General features: G+C 34.9%; 1 protein-coding gene across 1 annotated transcript; it reads right to left on the reverse strand.

Moving 5' to 3' along the window:
• Positions 1-10,029: 10,029 nt before the first annotated feature.
• On the reverse strand, positions 10,030-19,187 carry LOC130804302 (proteasome subunit alpha type-3-like). Its single transcript, XM_057668691.1, has 10 exons — positions 18,820-19,187; positions 18,676-18,715; positions 18,504-18,587; positions 16,244-16,317; positions 14,447-14,533; positions 14,281-14,365; positions 14,138-14,184; positions 13,666-13,731; positions 12,774-12,864; positions 10,030-10,455 (listed from the first exon to the last, which is right to left on the reverse strand). The coding sequence occupies exons 1-10, from the start codon at positions 18,921-18,923 to the stop codon at positions 10,384-10,386; spliced, it is 750 nt and encodes a 249-aa protein (XP_057524674.1). The 5' UTR covers positions 18,924-19,187; the 3' UTR covers positions 10,030-10,383.
• Positions 19,188-19,936: the final 749 nt, after the last annotated feature.

Here is a 19,936-nt window from a genome sequence, read left to right on the forward strand (position 1 = left end):
TTGTTCATAATTTTCTATTACCACCTAATACCAAAATTTCATATGGTAGTGCCTTGAAATAAATTTTGTGAAGAAAATGAGATGATCGGAGTAGAACAAGTATGGTCATTTAACTTTCTACTATAATTACTCTAATTTTCCATTATCATTTTCACCATTTAATACACGGTTAGTTTTCCTTTAGTGAACTACTATACACTTAAGTTTGCTAAACAAAGAGATGTAAAACACAAGAGATAATACAAGAGTAGATTAACATGAGATAAAACAACACACAAGAGTTGCTTTTTAATTTGATTAATTATGGTTTAAGTATTTGATTTTTTTATAAAATATTTGGTAATCACGAGAAGATTCCTGCTTAAAGAATAATACAAAAATAAGAAAACAATTAGAGGTCTTTCACATAATGACATGTGATTAACAAGCATTTAATCAATGTAATACATGGGCTCCTAGACATTGTGATGGTAAAGAGGTGGGTAAACAAGACACATAGAAAAGAGAAGGAAGTAACAGTTGAGATGAAATTAAACTGACAATTAAGGATTGACATTAATGCTAATTACTTAATACATTTGGCATGGTTCCAACTTCTAAAGGCTCCTTATAGATCTTGAATGGATTCTATGTGTCATCACTTGATCGATCACTTTTTAACAAATGATTGTTCATAGCCTATGTAATATATTTTTGGTTATAATTATCAATTTAATTTTTTGATTAAGCTATTAATTTCTTGATATGATATTAAAAGATAAGGTGAGATAGGCCATTAAAGGTTCAGATCTCATTTTTTTTGTCTGTTTAAGTGGAATATCTCGCGTTAAATTTGAGTAGAATGTTGTATTTACACTTCTTGTTATATTTAAATGTGAAAATATCTTAAATGGTCAAAATGAATTTAAGTAGTATGCTTCTACAAGCTAGTGCTTTTATAGCAATTTCACACAACATACAATATGTCATTCTAAGAGACATCTTACAGGAAGCTCAATCCATTACAGTTAAATTTAAAAATGCTAATTAATATATGTAATTGCTATATTAACTGCACACTTTTCAAGTAGGCATTTAAGATACTTCAAGTAGACATTTAGGATATTTTAAATAGGGATTTAAGAAACTACAGGTAGGCATTTAGGATACCTCGTGTAGGCATTTAAGATACCTCAAGTAGGGATTCATAGTGGGTGATACCTCAAATTTCGCTTTAAAAAGGATTGATAGACTACTCATATAAAAAAGGTGCATCTTCTTTTCATGGGAGCCCATTTGTTAAGAACTCCACAATTAAGCGTGCTTGGTGGGGAGTAATCTTAGGATGGGTGAACTCTTGGGAAGTTTTCCTAGGTGCACACGAGTGCGGTTAAAGTGCGCTGGAAAGACTTATGTTGGTCTGTGGGGCCAGTCTACAGTCTTCATGAGTAGTCACCGGCAGTTCGAGGGGTCGGGGTGTTACAAATGGTATCAGACCAACCCGGCGACCGTGGTTGATTGTACGTTCAGCGCTCCTAGCAGGGGAAAAGATCCTGAAACTACGATCCAACGAGGACGTTGTGTTCCTAAGTGGGGATGAGTGTGATACACCAAATTTCTCTTTAAAAAAGGATTGTAGACTACTCATATCAACAAGGTGCATCTTCTTTTCATGGGAGCCCATTGGCTAAGAACTCCACAGTTAAGCGTGCTTGATGGGGAGAAATTTTACGATGGGTGACCTTCTAAGAAGCTTTCCTAGGTGCGCATGAGTGAGGCCAAAGTTCACTGGAAAGACTTGTGTTAGTTTGTGGGGTCAGTCTACAGTCTCCATGAGTAGTCACCGGTGGTCCGAGGGGCCGGGGTGTTACAGGTAGGCATTTAGGTTTTTTCAAGTAAAGATTTAGGGTACCTTAAGTAAGGGTTTAAGATTCCTCGTTTAGAGTACCTTAAGTAGGGCTTTAACATATATCAAGTAGGCATGTACGTTATTTCAAGTAGAGATTTAGGGTACCTCAAGTAAGGTTTAGAGTACCTCAAATAAGGATTTAGGGTAACTCAAGTAGGGGTTTACAGTAACTCAAGTAGAGGTTTAGGGTATGTCAAGTAGGGTTTATAATATGTCAAGTAGAGGTTTATGGTATGTTAAGTAGAAGTTGATAGTATGTCAAGTAGGTGTTTTAAATATGTCAAGTGGCATCAAGATTATGTCAAGTAGGGGTTAGGATTTGTTTAAGCATTATGGTTTGGTGTATTTGATGTTTGTTTTATAATTGTTGTTTATGTAATTTAATTTTTTTTTTTGTTAATTTTTACGGTTGACAAAGGATTCTCTTAAGTTATTTGAATGAGGACATAAGAAGTTATTTTATTGTTTGAACGTCTGTGATACAGAGAAGACTTCAAGAATTCCTGTTTACCGTGAGGACTGAAAATGATGTAATACAAGAGAAGAAAAAAAGTAAGCAAGAAAAGTAGACCCAAGAAATGCATTTCAAAGAAGTAGTTGCATTGTTAAAAGAATTGTATAAAACATGTATGAAAGTTGTATAAAAGAATGGTTAAGGTTGCATTTTTAATGTTAAATATTGTATGAAATTTATTTTGTACTAAAGTTTATGAAACACTAAATTTTGTAATTATTATAACATTTTTAAAGTTTACGTTAATAAACACATAATTGTAAACCCATACATGATATACACTAAATGCCTACTTGAGAATCATTAAACCCCTACCTGATATCTTGTGAACCCCTACTTGACATTTTATCAAACGTACTCTATTTAACATACCCAAAACCCATACTTGACATACTCCTTACCCTTACATAACATATTATAAACCTCTACTTGAAATTCACTAAACTCCTAACTTGACATACACTACCTGATATATGTTAAACCCCTACTTAAGATACTCTAAACGAGGTACCCTAAACCCTACTTAACACACCCTAAAATACAACATGTCATACTCTTAGCCCCAAACATATTCAAAACCCAAACTTGGCATACTTTAACTATAAGAGCATCACAAGAAGTCTTTTTTTCTTTAATAGTTGTTGTGAAGGGGATTGTTCATGTTCTTTGTCTTCTACAACAACTTTTTTTGTAATGACCAACAAAAGAGGTTCAGCATCACCTATTAAACTCGCATTCTTATATGAAAAATCCATAACTATATACAATACACAATACACAACAACAATAAAATCAAATATAACCCTAATATGCGAAATTAACAAAAAAAAAATTGTTGAAATTATACCTAAAATTTCTAAATAAGAGCAAATAAACTAAAAAAATATGGATTTGAAGAGAATGTATATTATATGTGACTATAAATAGAGAATATTGTATCTTAGAAATTGAGTAAAGAAAGGAAGTTGAATTGTTTCGGTGATGAAACGAGGAAGTACAAGACACTTGAAATACTGGACGTGGGAGCGTTGTCGAGAACGGAAATTCGCGAAAGGAAGTGTCTTGAATTCCTGCAACACAACACGTTAGCCTTGTCCGGGGATGATCTCCCGGAAAACCCCTCCAACGCTCAAGTTAGAACGGAAATCAGAGATTAATGAATAAATGAGGAGATGGAGAATGTAGGAATATGAGTGTTGGGGCGGAAGTTGCTTGTATTTTTGGTAGGCTAGTGAAGAGGGTTATGAACAAGGATTTCAAAAGGGCTATTATCAGATGATCTTTTTCTTGAAGCTTGGCTGCCTCTATTTATAAAGGTGGAGAGGGAGTTACTTCTGGGAATGGTAAACTATCAGAGAAGGAAGGAAGGGAGTTGAAGCCACGATTGATTGTTAGATTTCCATTTCTTTATTATTTTTTTATGCTAATTTTTGTTAAATGGTTCGGCTTATTATTGACAGTCTCTTTAAAAGTCCGTTTCTTTTAAGATTTTGTGAAAAGGTATTTTGGAAACTAATATCTTAAATTTCTATATATACTTTTTCATATTTAAGAACACTCACTAGGTTACATTATGATTTATAATATTTTATATTAAATAAAATTAATGAATAGCAGAATAATATAAATATATTTTTAAGTTCGTTTTATCATTTATGATTTAGTTTTTTTTTTTGAGATAATTTATGATTTAGTTTAGATTGAAAACTTCAAAAACCAAACTTGCAAAATCATTTTACTTTTAAAAAATAAATCGAGCCATGTATTTTAGACTGTAAAATTGCATAACCAAATTACTGTTCAGTCTGATGTGCTTTTATGATTTACAACAAATTTTATTCATCTCTAACTGCAAGTTAATATTTAGGCAAACTACCAATGTAAGATTCTTAATGTATGATAAAATGTGAACTTGTGTTTGTTTTGTTTGGTTTAGGTTTAACCACAATGACAATAAATAAAGAGATAAGTGGCTCTTTGTTTGGTAAAACTCGAAAAACAGTTGAAAAGATGCTTTCATGTTTGAAATTTAAAACATAGAATGAAATAAGGCAAGATTTTAAATCAATCTCTTGTAATAATAGATCGACTTTCTCGTTCAATTTGGTTTAGTGTTGTTCTGCACTGATTTTTTTTTTTTTGCCTTTCAAAGTTGTTGAAGCTGTTAGAATATACTAGAATATGTTAGAATATTTTGCATATAATAAGTTATATATTTAGGGAAACAAATATTCTGAATATTTCCCTAACTTAGGAAACATCCTGTGTATATATAGAATACAATGTATATTGGTAGAATAATAATAAAACACAGAACTTTAAACCCTAAAATTGGTTTATTCCTGAATTCATGGTATCAGAGCCAAGACGTTTCTGAGGAGAAACCGTCTAAGCGGCGTCATCATTTACCGGAAAAAACAAACCTCACCTGAAAAAGAAAACAGAATGGAGTCGAAGGACACCATAATCATGCCAGACCAGCCAGTAACAATGGGGCAGTTATTGCAACTGTTCTCACAGTTAAACACCAATAAACCACCTCCACCACCATCCGAAACATCCACAAGCACCACCACAATTTCACTTCCCACATTCTCAATGTCAGAAAAATTAACTCACCATAATTACACCATGTGGTCCAGGTTGATGCAATTAGCCTTAAGTGGTCGGGATCGTCTCAATCACATCATCGACGACCCTCCACCACAAACAGACCAAGAGTACAGCCAATGGACCAGGCGAGACTCAGTGGTTATCTCATGGATAATCGAAAGCATTCATCCGGATCTAGTCAACCAATTTATCGATTTCCCAACCGCAAAGACTCTTTGGAAAGGGATAGAGACAGTATACAGCAGTGGCAATGACGGTCTCCAAATTTTCGATCTCACTGTCAAAGCCAACAAAATCGAACAGAAGACCGAAACCTTGGAGAAATATTATAGCAACTTAATAACTTTGTGGAAGGAAATCGATAGGAGGCAACCAAACCCGATGAAGGACCCAGAAGACAAAGTCATTTACAATCAATTAATCCAGAGAAACCGGTTGTACCAATTTCTTGCAGGGGTAAATGAAACTTTCGACAAAGAGAGGAGAGACCTTCTCCTTCAAAATCCATTACCCACTGCAGAGGAAGCCTACGCATTCATAAGGAGGGAGATAATGAGAAGGGGAATCATGAAAAAGGAGCCCTCATCAGAGGTAGATTCATCGGGCTCAGGGGGTGTGTTCGCTGTTAGGGGGAGATCGGAAAAGTCTTACCGGAAAAATGACGACAGGAGCCATCTTCAATGTACCCACTGTGGTGGAATGAGGCACACGAAAAGTGAATGCTTCAAACTTGTTGGATACCCGGATTGGTGGCCAGACACGAGGAAGAAAGGGACAAAAATGGCCGGTCAACTCTCCGATCAGCCAAGATCTGGAAGAGCAGCAGTCGTTTCAAGCACCAAATCAGACGAAAGCATGGCTGCCATGGCTAGATACTCAAAGGAGGATGAAGGTAACAGGGAGAAGAAGAGTCAGGAGAAATGGGAAAGTGACTCTTCAAATGAGTCAGAAGGTGACCCTTCAAATGAAGGTCACACGAATTTTAAAACAAAAGGGAGGGGAGACGTGGCGCCCTCTCCTCCACCCGGTTTTTCTTTTCCTTGTGTGAAAAAAAACAATCTTGTTAACGGATGGATTCTTGATTGCGGAGCTACGGACACAATGTCTTATGATCAAAATGATTTTTTTAACCATGCCCGACCTAAAAAGAATCTCATTAAAACTGCTAATGGGGAAGAAATTAAAGTCATGGGTGCTGGAACTATTACTGTGTCAGGAAATTTAACATTGAATAATTGTCTTTTTGTTCCTATCTCTCACATAAACTGTTGTCTGTTAGTCATCTTACGAAGGAACTCAATTGCACTGTGCTTATAAAATCTGGTTCTTGTGTTGTGCAGGATGTTCAGACAGGCAAGATTATTGGGCGTGGTATTGAAAAAGATGGTCTGTACTACTTGGAAGAGACGGTTCAAAAAGGCAACGCAGTTCTTGCTCATGGGTCACGGGAGAAACAGCTGTGGACTTGGCATCGTAGACTTGGACATCCATCTTTAGGGTATCTTAAGAAACTTTTTCCCACTTTAGCTAGATCAAATTTGGACTTTAAGTGCGAGACGTGTATTCTAGCAAAGAGTCATAAACACTCATATCCTAGTAGTTTGAATAAATCCAGTTTACCATTTATGATTGTTCATTCTGATGTTTGGGGACCCGCACCTGTTTGTGGAATGCATGGTTTTTTTTATTATGTTGTGTTCATTGATGATTGTACTAGAATGAGCTGGATTTACTTTCTTAAACACAAATCTGAGGTGTTTGAAGTGTTTGTTAATTTTTATCGCATGATATGCACCCAATTCCAAACCCAACTCCGTACCTTGAGAACTGATAATGGCCGTGAATATGTTAACACTGAGATGCACAAATTTCTTGCTAGTAAAGGCATTATTCACCAAACTTCGTGTCCGAATACACCTCAACAAAATGGTGTAGCTGAACGGAAAAACAGAACCCTACTAGAAATTACCCGTGCCATAATGCTTGAATCCCATGTCCCTACCACTCATTGGCCCGATGCTATTTCCACTGCTACCTACCTCACTAACCGTCTTCCCACAAAGGCCCTAAACTATAAAACACCTTTAGAAACCCTTCAAACCTACCTTCCCATACCTTCCTCACATTCCTTACCTCCCCGGATCTTTGGGTGCACCGTCTATGTTCATTGTCCGAAACGGATACGAAGTAAACTAGAACCAAGGGCTATTAAGTGTGTTTTCTTGGGCTATGGAAGAAACCAGAAGGGGTATAGGTGTTATGATCCAAAAAATCAACGAATGTACACTATGATGGATTGTGATTTCTCTGAATCCAAATACTACTACACCCATCCTCGATGTCAGGGGGAGATGCAAAGTGACGATCTCAGATGGTTAGCTGGTCCATGGATGCTAAACCCAGACCCACAAGAGCAATTAGGCAATGCTACCGAACTGTCTCTCCAAGTTGTACACCCTATACCACATCCAGTTATGTCTGAACATCAGGTTAGTCCTCTACTTGAGCAAGATAAGATATGTGATGCTGAGATTGTTGATATTACTAGTAAGGATGTGGAAATAGGGGAAGAGCAGACAGGTGAACCCCAGGGGTACATACTTCCACCTCGCTCAACTCGAGGTGTACCCCCTAGAAGGTATGATCCGGATTATGAAGCCAAGAGATCGAGGTATCCGATTGAGCCAGTTGTGGAGGATAACATGTCACAGAGTGCTTTAGCATTCAGAGCCGCCATCTATGCAACCGAACTTCCACAAAATGTTGATAAAGCTATGCAGGATGTTAAATGGAGGAAGGCTATGGAAGAAGAGATTGACGCTCTACAGAAAAATGAAACATGGGAAAAATGCATCCTACCAAAAGAAAAAAAGATAGTGGGATGTAAATGGGTGTACACAGTGAAGTATAAAGCAGATGGATCCATCGAACGGTACAAAGCTAGACTTGTGGCGAAAGGGTATACACAGACATATGGAGTTGATTATTCAGAGACCTTCTCTCCAGTTGCTAAGTTGGATACTATAAGGGTGTTATTCTCCATAGCAGCGAATCTTGATTGGCCTCTCCACCAATTCGATGTAAAAAACGCCTTTCTTCATGGAGAATTAAAAGAAGAAGTATATATGCAGGCTCCTCCAGGATTCTCAGGAGATTTTGGGAGAAATGAAGGGTGCAGATTACGGAAAGCTTTATATGGGTTAAAACAATCGCCCCGAGCTTGGTTTGGCAGATTCACTTCAGCAATGAGTATAAACAGAGTAATTCCGATTATACACTCTTTCTGAAGAAGAACGGAAGTAAGATAACTTGCCTTATCATCTATGTAGATGACATGATCATTACAGGGGACGACAAAGACGAGATCAAGGTCCTAAAAGACAAGTTGTTCCAAGAATTCGAGATGAAAGATCTAGGAAGGCTCAAGTATTTTTTGGGGATTGAAGTCCTAAGGTCTAACAAGGGCATCTTTATATCTCAAAGGAAATATGTGCTGGATCTACTAGCTGAAGCCGGTATGTTAGATTGTAAGCCCATTGAGACACCAATAATAACCAATCATGGGTTACAAATTCTTGAAGATGGGGAACCAACAAATTGTGCGCAGTACCAGAAACTGGTGGGAAATTTGATATACCTAGCACATACAAGGCCTGACATTGCTTACGCAGTTGGAGTTGTAAGTCGATTCATGCATCGACCTCAGATACAGCATATGGAGGCAGTGATAAGAATCTTGAGATATTTAAAAGGCACTCCAGGACAGGGGATTCTATATCAGAAGAATGGTCACCTTGATCTAGTTGCCTATACTGATGCAGATTGGGCAGGTAATAGAGATGATAGGAAGTCGACATCAGGATATTTCACCTTAGTAGGAGGAAATCTTGTGACATGGAGGAGTAAGAAACAAAAGGTGGTCGCCTTATCTAGTGCTGAAGCTGAATTCCGAGGAATTGCAAAAGGAGTTACCGAAGTCTTATGGTTAAGGAGACTTCTTACTGAGCTTGGTTTTATGCCATTGAAGAGCTGTGTGTTGTATTGTGATAATCAGGCTGCCATCAACATTTCAGAAAATCCAGTACAACATGATCGCACGAAACATGTCGAGATCGATAGACATTTCATAAAGGAAAAATTGGAAAATGACATCATTAGGTTGCCCTATGTCCGCTCAGAGGATCAGTTGGCAGATATTCTCACCAAAGCGGTAGCAGCCCAGTTCTTTGAGAGTGTTCTACGCAAGTTGGGTGTTGGTGATCCTACGACCCAACTTGAGGGGGAGTGTTAGAATATACTAGAATATGTTAGAATATTTTGCATATAATAAGTTATATATTTAGGGAAACAAATATTCTGAATATTTCTCTAACTTAGGAAACATCCTGTGTATATATAGAATACAATGTATATTGGTAGAATAATAATAAAACACAGAACTTTAAACCCTAAAATTGGTTTATTCCTGAATTCAGAAGCCAACATAACTTTATAAGAACTTTTTAATTTTGTATGTTACATGTAATTTTCTTTTTTTTTGAAATTGAGCAAGATTTAGCTGATTTACTGTAGTAGGTTATAGTTATTTAATTTAATAATAGGTTAAATTGTCAAAATAAATTAATATTTACTTAATCCATTGAAAATAAACTTAATTATCGATTGTTCATTTTCCTTAAAATAATGTATTAAAATTTGTAATCTTACACGATAATGTGAACAGATTTTTTGTTCAACAATAAGTAATGTGTTTCTGTTAAGTTGTATGATGTTATTTTGAATAATAGATTGTATAGTTATAAATATTATTATCATTAATCAATGAATATAACTCTATATAATGAAATCTTTTGCAAGTTTTAGCTAAGGGGGATTTGGGCATATACACATACCTTGCGGGTCTACACTCAAAAGTTGGCCGGTATTTGATATTCATGGAAAGGAAAAGCTAGGCTATAGAAACCGAGCGGCTCTTTCCAAAGCCCGGCTAGGTATGTGCTCAACAATTCAAATATTTGAGAATTTACGAGGAAGAGTTTCCCACGACAACGAGGATGTATACATATACGCATATACACCTAACACATGGCTAAGTTTCCACATCGATATGCACAAGCTCGAAAATTTTAAGCCAATGGCGGGCCATATTTTCACTGTTAACTGCATGTAAGCCCTTTTCGATTTTCCAATACAAGCAAATTGGTTCCTTGGTGAACCTACAAGCAAATTGGCAAAGTTTAAATAGTCTCTAAAAGCTCACTAGTACTTCATAGAATTGCCAAACATCTACAGCAATGCCATGCCAATACCGAACCACTAAACCGTCAAAATGAAACATCGATTTTCTATTTCTAACTCCATTTACACATCAGTCGGCGTCCATTTCTTCCAGCGCAGCAGTTGCAGCAGCTTTGGCTTCTTCTAGAAGATCACCAGGAACCTGTCAAAAAACATAATCAAAATTTTATGCAAAGTATTGTACAGAGTATACTCAAAACCAGACATCCAAACATGTACTTGGCTAATTTCAGAAAACCAAACTGACATCTGACAAGTAATGTATGAGAAAAATAAGAAACAAGCAGACGGCTAGACGCTCAAATGAAGGTATAACAGAGCATTCTTCATCAAGACCAAAGCACTTTCAGGTCCCTTCAAGGTTGTCTCAACTTTCAGAAGCTCACCTTTCTTCTAGGCTACTCTGACCCATGTAACTAATAGTGGTTAATTATTTACTTACAGAAATAACACAACAACAACAATGTCAGAGCGTAATCCCCAAAAGAGCACTAAAATTTATTCCACGTTTTTACATCCTAATTCCTGACATCTGACAGGTAATATATATGAAAAATCAGAAACAAAGACAGCTATGAACATTGCCCAAATTCTCCTTTACCCCCCTAAATTTGCACCATGGCAGGATGAGTATGACATGGAGTTCAAAGAATTGGGTTGGGTGGTTAGTTTTTTTTTTGTGTTAAGTGGTGGGGTCATGTCCCAAAATAACTCATAATATTCACTAACACCACCCCCATGGCCCCACCCACTTATCCACACAGTCACACACATTACTTTCTAACAGAGCCATGATGTGTGGATTTATAGGATGCTTAAAGACCAAGAACTGATCTTAAACAGATTATGGATCAATACAAAACTCAAGAATCAGATCATCTAACGAAACATGTTAGTGTCCCTACTACCTAGAGACTCTTCAAATTACTGTGAGCATATTAAAGACATTGACCTACCAAGTCTGTCACAATAGAAATTAAACTTATTCCAATAAGACAAACTGGGCATTCACCATCTGATTACCACTCAAAGCACCATCGCGACTCTACACTTACTCATGATTTTTGCTGTCAGTAATACAATCTAATATGGTAAAGGAAGCAAAGAGCTAAAATCAGCAAGATAGTTTGTTGCAAAAATTAGATAATCACGTCATTATCTGGGTTTCTCTGACATATAATTAGTAAGCTTAAATAAGAATTAAATCACGAGGTTAAAAAACTTCCCTTCATGGCGTTCTTGCATAAAAAATATTAAACATCTGAAAGAAAAAATGAAGTTCTGAAGATCCCAATGGTTAAAAGCGAACAAAATCTTCAAATTTCGCACAATATATCTCTTATGACAAATCTTAAAAATTTAACTATTAACAGGTCAAGTTTATAGCTGATCTGTATAGATCGTATAATAAGTCACAACCCACAATTGGCTGAAAACAATCAAAAATAACACTTCTAAAAATATTACTCCCACCTTCCATATTAGCTTGTCCCATTAACCAAACTCACACCAAATTGTTTAGGTACATGAGGCAAACTCATGGGAACAGAGTAAATTACAAAGAAAAAAGATCAGCTGATATTAAAAACATTTTTTGTCTAAAAATTTAATGTATTAAGTGTTAAATGCTGTCATTTTCAATCTTCTTATCCTTCAAAGAAAGGCAAACGTCTACTTTAACCAATCAGAAAATCAAACATTTCAATGCAAAGGAAAATACATTAGGATTGGATTCCTTTTACCAAGCACTAGTAAACAATTTCTACTCCAAACAATGGCAAAGAAACAAAACAATATGGTTCCTCCAACAAACAGCTATCAGAAATGAATACTCGGAGGTTAGTAGTTAGTACTCAAAAATTTGCAGCTTGACCCAAAAAGGAGTGTTGTATTGAGGTTTATCACATTTTAACACTCAATAATCAATCTGGCACAAAAAAATAAATCAATAAAAGCTATCAGATCTCACAAGAAAGAATTGCTTCAGTATCAACTAACCTATAGTTATGTACATCCTTAAGATGTCAAAAACACACAAAGTTTGATCAAACAAGCAAACCAATTACATCCAATAATTTACGCAGAATTCAACTGATTGGTTGGTAACATACTATTAGAAGAATAGACAAACACACAACAGCTAGAACAGGTGATTGCTCTTTAAAAATCCATTCAAATACTTGCTTCCCAAGCAATGACAAACACGATTTCAGAGACTCTAAAATACTTGCATATATCTCACATAAAATGAAGAAACACTTCATCCAAAACTAAAATTATATGGTAGATTAAAAATATAATTGATTACAAATGTCTTGGATAAGCTCTAAAGTTGGTATTAAGGCTTTGACAATGTTGTTGTCATGAATAAATTGTAAAGTTATAACTTATAAATAACTCTAGAGTCATCACCCTATATAATAAGGTTCAATGATATTTTCAAAATTCCAAAAAAATTACCTTTTGATGCTCCCGTTTTGACTCATCGCAAACCCAACTCATCTCCAATTCAAAAGCTTTGTCTTTGGCTTCATCATGAACCTTGTATATGCTGAAATGTAACATGTAAGATGTTGCGATTAAATAAAGAATGCATCACATGACTAGTTCCATATATTAAGAGACTCCATTGTCTAAAACAAATAAACACAATCAAACCCCACCCTAGGTGGGAGCCACTTAATGGCATTGGTGTAATGGAAACATTATATATTGTACACACGCCATCTCAAGCATCTCTATCGAAATGAGTATTGGTTGCTTCAAAAGTGCTTGAAATGGCTTATTACAAAGGGAATAAAATGTTAGAAGGTTGAGATCACCCACCAAAAAGACATAATAAACCACTCCAACGTTGGCAACTTGAAATTATCAACAAAATGTTCTAATTATTCTTAATTTACATGATGTTTATGATCTTAGGAAGCAAAACTTCAATTTATATTTGGGCCGATAGAAATGATCTTAACAGGCAATTAACCAAGCATTCTGATTTCCATTTTTTTGAAAAATGAATCACAAAGATCATAACTTTAGACGTTAATGCCAAGCGGTCACAAAGTACATGTAACCACCGAATTGGTCACAAACAACTTTGGGACCAATCGTCTATGAGCATTTGCGACCACTTAATGTTTTGCAACCGATAGGCATTGGAAGGACACATTTTTTCTTGTGTATTATAGATGAAGCCTATCTTATTTGTAGAGAGTATGATCAAAAGCCAAGGAAGTCATACGTTCATACCCTAAAAGAACTCGTAGAAGCACAGGGCGTTCAGGAAACATTAACATATATACATTATGCAAAAAAGGTAAATAAAAAATCATTTTCAAAGAAAAGGAACACATACATCTTGGCTACTTCAAAGACCCCTTCTCTACAAGACATTTCAGAAAGCTTCAACTTCTCAATTTCCCTACAAGAAATCAATTACAAAAATATTTGAGTTTATTCAAAGAAAATTAGCTGTCAACCTGAATGGAAATTTATGTTAGGTTATGGATATTATAGTGAGAATAGATGCTTTAAATTTCTTTTTAGAAAAAAACTTAAGCAATAAGATATCCAAAAAAACTATAACAAGTCTTCTTGCCTCCCATTAATGTCCCTTCTTTCTATCTTTATCTTTTAAAGCACAAGGAATTAGAAAATATTAACAATTCCGCAGAGGTAGATAAATTCCAAGAAAAGTGGGCAGGCCACAATTTATTAAAGAAAATTCATAATTCAAATGTTCGACGGATGGATAGAAAAAAAATTCACAAATGCATAAAATAAAAGGCCCATATTGGACACACTAAAAGCAAGAAGATCTAGCTTACGTCTTGGCTGCCTGCTTTCCTTTTCCAATTGCAGCGCCAAAATATCTCTACACCAGAATACAAGATCAGTTTAGCAAAATATTAAAGTCGAACAAACGGAATAAATGTGCAAAACCAAAAATGAAAATAATATGGAAGCTTACGTATGAAATTCCTGAAGGTTCAACCATATATAATTGAGGTCCATCTCTGTCATAACCTCCAAGAATAACTCCACATCCAAAAGGTCTGTAAAATGAATCTAAAATTACTTACAAATTTGACTTGTAATAGATATAATATTTAAGAAAACTGTATATTTAGTAGCACCTGAGCCACCAATAGAGTGTGCACAGATGCACATAACTTGCAACGCGATCAGCAAGCTCCTTCACTGGGATAGCTTCACCATAGACACTACAAAAACGTTCCAAAATCAGCTACGCATAAAACAGAAGGCACATGCTTATACATTATGCAAGAAATTCAAAGTCACTATAACAGTGGCAGAAGTTATATAATTTACCTCAAATAGAGTACAAAAGCAAAAAATACTTCCTAACAACTAAACAATAACGGCACCAAATCATCAATATATAATCTAGACTTTAAACTCCTGAGTAATGAATGCCGTAAAAGCCTCATAACCGTCTAGATTAATCCAAGATTCCCTTCAACCAAGCATTATCAACTAGCTTTCAAACCCTTGTAGTGTGTCTTTTCTTCATTAATATATGATCCTAAAAGCAATCAAACTAATTTTTCAAATGGCGTCTGTGGGCTAAGGTAAGAAACCGTGACCAAGAACCAAAATTTAAACCTTAAGTTTATAACATGATTATTCTTAGACTTATGTTAAGTATTCTAAATGTTCTAATCCATTTGTGAGTAATCTCATTATTGAAGAGTTGGAGATTTTGTGAGAGTTCCAACCCATCTAAATTGTAACCTTATTTTTGAGTTGAGTGTTCCTTAAAAATCAAGTTAAAAACTACAAAAGTGAGTTGAGTAATCCTTGTTTGCATATCTCGTTTTCCTAACAATCTGTGTTCCTAGTTTGTTTATATAATTTTCCAAACCCTTAAAAACACTGAATTCATAACCAGAAAAATAGTTCTTAAAACCGTTTTCAACCCTCTAAAAACTAATCCAAACAGCTTTATCATTTCACATTAGCTGTAAAAAAACTATCCCACATTCTTACCATCTTTCTTCCTAAACCAAGCACATCTCTTTTCTTTCTAAGTTTTCCATTTGGGTCTCCCATTTTGTTATCTATTCCTACTAGTTTTCACATCACAATCCGAAAGAAATATTTAACCACAGATTACGTTACTTATCTCAGCAAGAACACATGCGGCCTCGGTTGACTTGTTCTAATGCATTCAAACGTATATGGGTAAGAATCAAATTCAAATGCTTGAAATTCAAACCTCCGTAATTTTAATTGCTTCATAGGTCTAACAAGGAGCTCCTTGACCAATCCAAAACAAAGCATTCAGATGTTAGTTGCTACCAAGTTGATTATCTCTAGCTCTTTGGAAATACTCCAAGGAACTAGATCGCTATGAAATTCTTACTTGTGTCCAATATGACAAATACAAGACTCACTAAACTTGTATACCATTGCCACATAAGCATTATACATAAAAATAAGTAATGCTTAATCATGTTCCTGATTTTTATTTGTTCCCAAAAGCTTTTCAAACATTAGTAAATCGGTATAGATAGCCCGTTTATAATATGCGATGCAATTGATTTATACATCTGTTAACGATCCTATAGGCAAATTAAGAAGAGAAGCAATCAAAGAATTAAAGGAAAGGAAATTTATTTTTAAAGAAAAAGGAGGAATGGAGTAACACATGAGTTTAAAGAGCGTTGGAAAAGAAAAGAAAGGCAAAAAAGAAGGGAAGTCTCATCCCAAAAGTAGTAATATCAGCAACATAGTACTTGCATTGTTGGTATAACAAACCTATACACTTAACATTGTCTTCAAAATCGTAGAACATAAAGCCAAAAAAATGATGAGTTTGCATATTCAAGAATGCAAGTGAAAATTTTCCTAGTTGGTATAAAATACATGTAAGGTGTTCAAGAAAATAACTTCAATGTCTTAATAACAACCTCTCATAGTTTGTGGCTTCTGATTTAGCACGAGCAACAATTTGCCTTCCATCAGCTGCTAATCCAGCAACAGCCTGTTACACATTCAAAGATATGGCAGGTTTCAACAGTGACAAAGCAAAAACTACATGCAAAAAATAACCACACAGACACACAGCACGCACAACACACATAACTCAGAGAGACAGTATTATTAGACAGCTAAAATAAATAAACAGAAGTTCAAGTACAATCCTATTTACGCCACCAAACCTTTTACTTAAAGAAGTGAAGAGTTCGAGCAAGAATAAATGACCATCTCATATACAAGTGATTGTATGCCGCACAAGGCCAAGTTGCAATTAAACTAAACCTTTTTTTTACATTCTTAAATTTCGGGCATTGACACTAAACCAATACCTAAAATTTAAAAAAATGCTATGTTGAATACCTTCCCCTCCAAACACCAAATTCAACAACCTTGTATCTTCCCCTATTTATTTTGCAAATTTACCATATTATCTTCCCCTAATTATTTTGCAAATTTACCATATTATCTTCCCCTAATTATAACATAGAACTAATCTCCTACATCATTTCGAGAAAAGATCTTGCTTTATTCCCCGTTGCTCCTTGTTACTCTCTTCTTCCTAACCCTAATTCAATCATTGAACAAAAATTATTCCCTTTCCTTGCTCTTTCTTCTTTGCTCTAATTCAAGTTTCCTTTGGTCCTTACCCCTCGTACAAGTAATTTTGTGGGTTTATCACAAATGATTAGTTCCTTTTCAATAATATTATACTCAAATCGATTTAATGTCTTTAGTTGTGAAATAAGATCATAATTAATACCAGTTGATTACTCTTATTACTGACCCTAATTTACATTTCATAAGAAATTCAATTTCAATAAGGAATTTCATTTATTTTTGTTATTGGTATTATTTATTAATTGTTGTCATTGTTGTTGAATATAAAATATTTGTGAAATTAATAAAATAAATTGTTATTGATAACGTAAATTGTGTTAAAATGGAAAACTGAAAATCTATAGATAGAGATAAGATTGAGTTTGGTATTGAGAGATTGAATTTGGTTTTGTAGTTTATTGAGATTAGTTTTGAAGTGATGAAAGCTTGTTTGGTTTGAGGATATTTAGCTTTAAAGTGATGCTAATAATTTCCCATTTTGGTGATTGTAAAAATTTTACTAGCTAATAATTTGTTGATATTGGTTAATATAAAGTGATGATGATATAAACATGTTGCTTCAATGAAAACCTATTGAAAATATTGACAAGATTGAACAACAAATTGATTATAGTGATTGTGCATTATATATGATACAACTTTTTCTTATTTGTCTAACTCGTTGGTTTTGATGTGATTATATATTGTAGATGTCAAGCTCCCTTCAGTACAACACTCATTAGAAGGGATTTCTATTGAGCATATGATACGTCGTCCTAGGAAGAGATTTTTAACTTTCTTTGAATATAATGTGAGCACAAACTCAGAAGGTAGTAGTTATTTTCGGTATATCTAATAAGCCTTTTGAATTCGCGGTTTGCTCAAAATAGCCCAAATCGACCATAATTCCATTTTCCAATTCACGATTCGCGACAATATTAGTGAACCATATAACATTGATTATTTTAAGTGGGTTGATAAGACAATGCAGATTGTTACGAGATGTTATTTTGAAGTTCAAGGCTGGAAAGGCACAACTTCAAAAGGAGCTTACTAGGGTGAAAAGAAGTTGCCAAATTCTACAATGAGGAAGGCGAGAACAAAAAGGATGATGATGATGATAATATTATGATGAAATTGAGGTACCCATATAAAAGATGCAAATATAGTAACTGTTCAACTCTATTTGTGTTGTAATTGCTGCATTCCGACTTATCATGAAGCTTGTTTTAGCTTGTAGCTATGTAGTTATTAAAACTAACATGTATGATAGTTTTTAACCCTTGGTCGGCTATATCTGAATCGTGAAAACTTTTGCCCAACACCAGGTATGGAATTTTAAGTATATCATTTCTAAATACTGAAAAATTTTGGGCATCTAAGTTGACGGATGGTTGCACATAGTTTCTGGCATGTAAAAATTGGGCCATTTTCAAAACAAGCTTTGTATAGCAAATAGGAAAGCATAAAACACCTATGAAGTCAACTGGTTTTGAATATAGAACACTAATACAAGCGATTTATATAGAATAGAATCGTTTACACGGCTAACAAATAGTAGTACAGAAAAATTGAAAAGGGTTAGATAATAACCATGCCAGTGTAACGATGAACGGAATGAGCTCTTCGATTGGAACCCGGCAACATCATCTTCGATTGTATGAGCTTCTCCACCCCCTTTTCAACATTAACACATTCAAAGATAAACCCATTAAAATTCGAGATCGCAAAAACAATCCCATGAAAGAACAGTGATTAAATTTACCAGAACAATTCCATCCTTGCATTTGATACCTATAACAGTCCTGAAAATGGCGAAAACAAAATTGATTAATCAAGCATTGTTTTAAGTAGGGCAAATCAAGCATCTAACCATCTACTAAGCGAAGAAAGGAAAGAAAGGGCAGACCCGCTGTTGTCAACAGCCTTGGCAGCATACTCAATTTGAAAAACACGACCATCCGGAGAGAAAGTAGTGACGGAGAGATCGTAGCCAGTTCCGATGTTGCTCATATTCAAATTATTGTTCAATGTTCGCTCAAAATTACAATTACAATTACAAATACAAATCACAGCTTCTCTGTTCTTGTTTCTCTACTTGGGTTTTGTGTTCCAAACTTGTAAATAAACAATACAACTTCACTTGATTTCGTAGAGAGCAAGACATATGGGTGCTATTGTGCTAATGGCCACTAGGACTCTTCTACTTTCAACATACTTGTACTTAATCACCTACAATTAGCTTCATTTCTATTTTTTTAGTTGGTCCCATAAGAATCAACTGCACTCTAATTTAACAAGTCATGTACCGTTAATCATATTGGCTCATACAATCACTTAAAGGGGTGTTTTGTATAATTATTATAATAGAAAGGAAAAGAAAATTAATAACAGTGTGGTAAGGAAACCAATAGTGTTACTTTGAAATTTTGTTTAGTAAGTATACTAAATAACAAAAATAACGCACACCGTTTTTTTCTTTTTTTCATGTTCCTAGCTTGAAGAAATCAAAATTTCAGTAACCCTTTGAATTTCCTGTCATTCACCTTCTTGGACTATTCTCTCACCATCACAACCACCGCCATGCACCAACACTCTTAACATTTTTCTCTTTCCTCTTACTAAAAGCCTCTTTACCTCAAAATTATTATCAAATTCTCTGTTCTTGTTCACATTTCAATCTCTATCATTTTCCCATTTTTTTACCATTGAATTAAAAATTTAATTCAGGTTATAATAGACATTGAATTGGTTGATTGCTTGGATAAAATTAAAAATATGAAAGAAGAGAAAATGACTTTGGAAATCTTGACCACACGTTGATACAAGAATATAAAGATGTGACGGTAAATCAAATGGTGGAATTTAGTTTTGGTATTGGATGAGACGAGTGTTATCTGCTTTTTCTAATCAAAGATGAAGAAAACTTGTGTTTCCATTGGATCATTAGCGGTAACAAAGTAACGTAATCTATTACCGCTTGATAACCATTCCATTACTTTTCCGGCCCGTTTGGTTGATGGTAA

Source organism: Amaranthus tricolor, chromosome 17, assembly GCF_026212465.1.
Source record: "Amaranthus tricolor cultivar Red isolate AtriRed21 chromosome 17, ASM2621246v1, whole genome shotgun sequence".
Taxonomy (NCBI): Eukaryota; Viridiplantae; Streptophyta; class Magnoliopsida; order Caryophyllales; family Amaranthaceae; genus Amaranthus; species Amaranthus tricolor.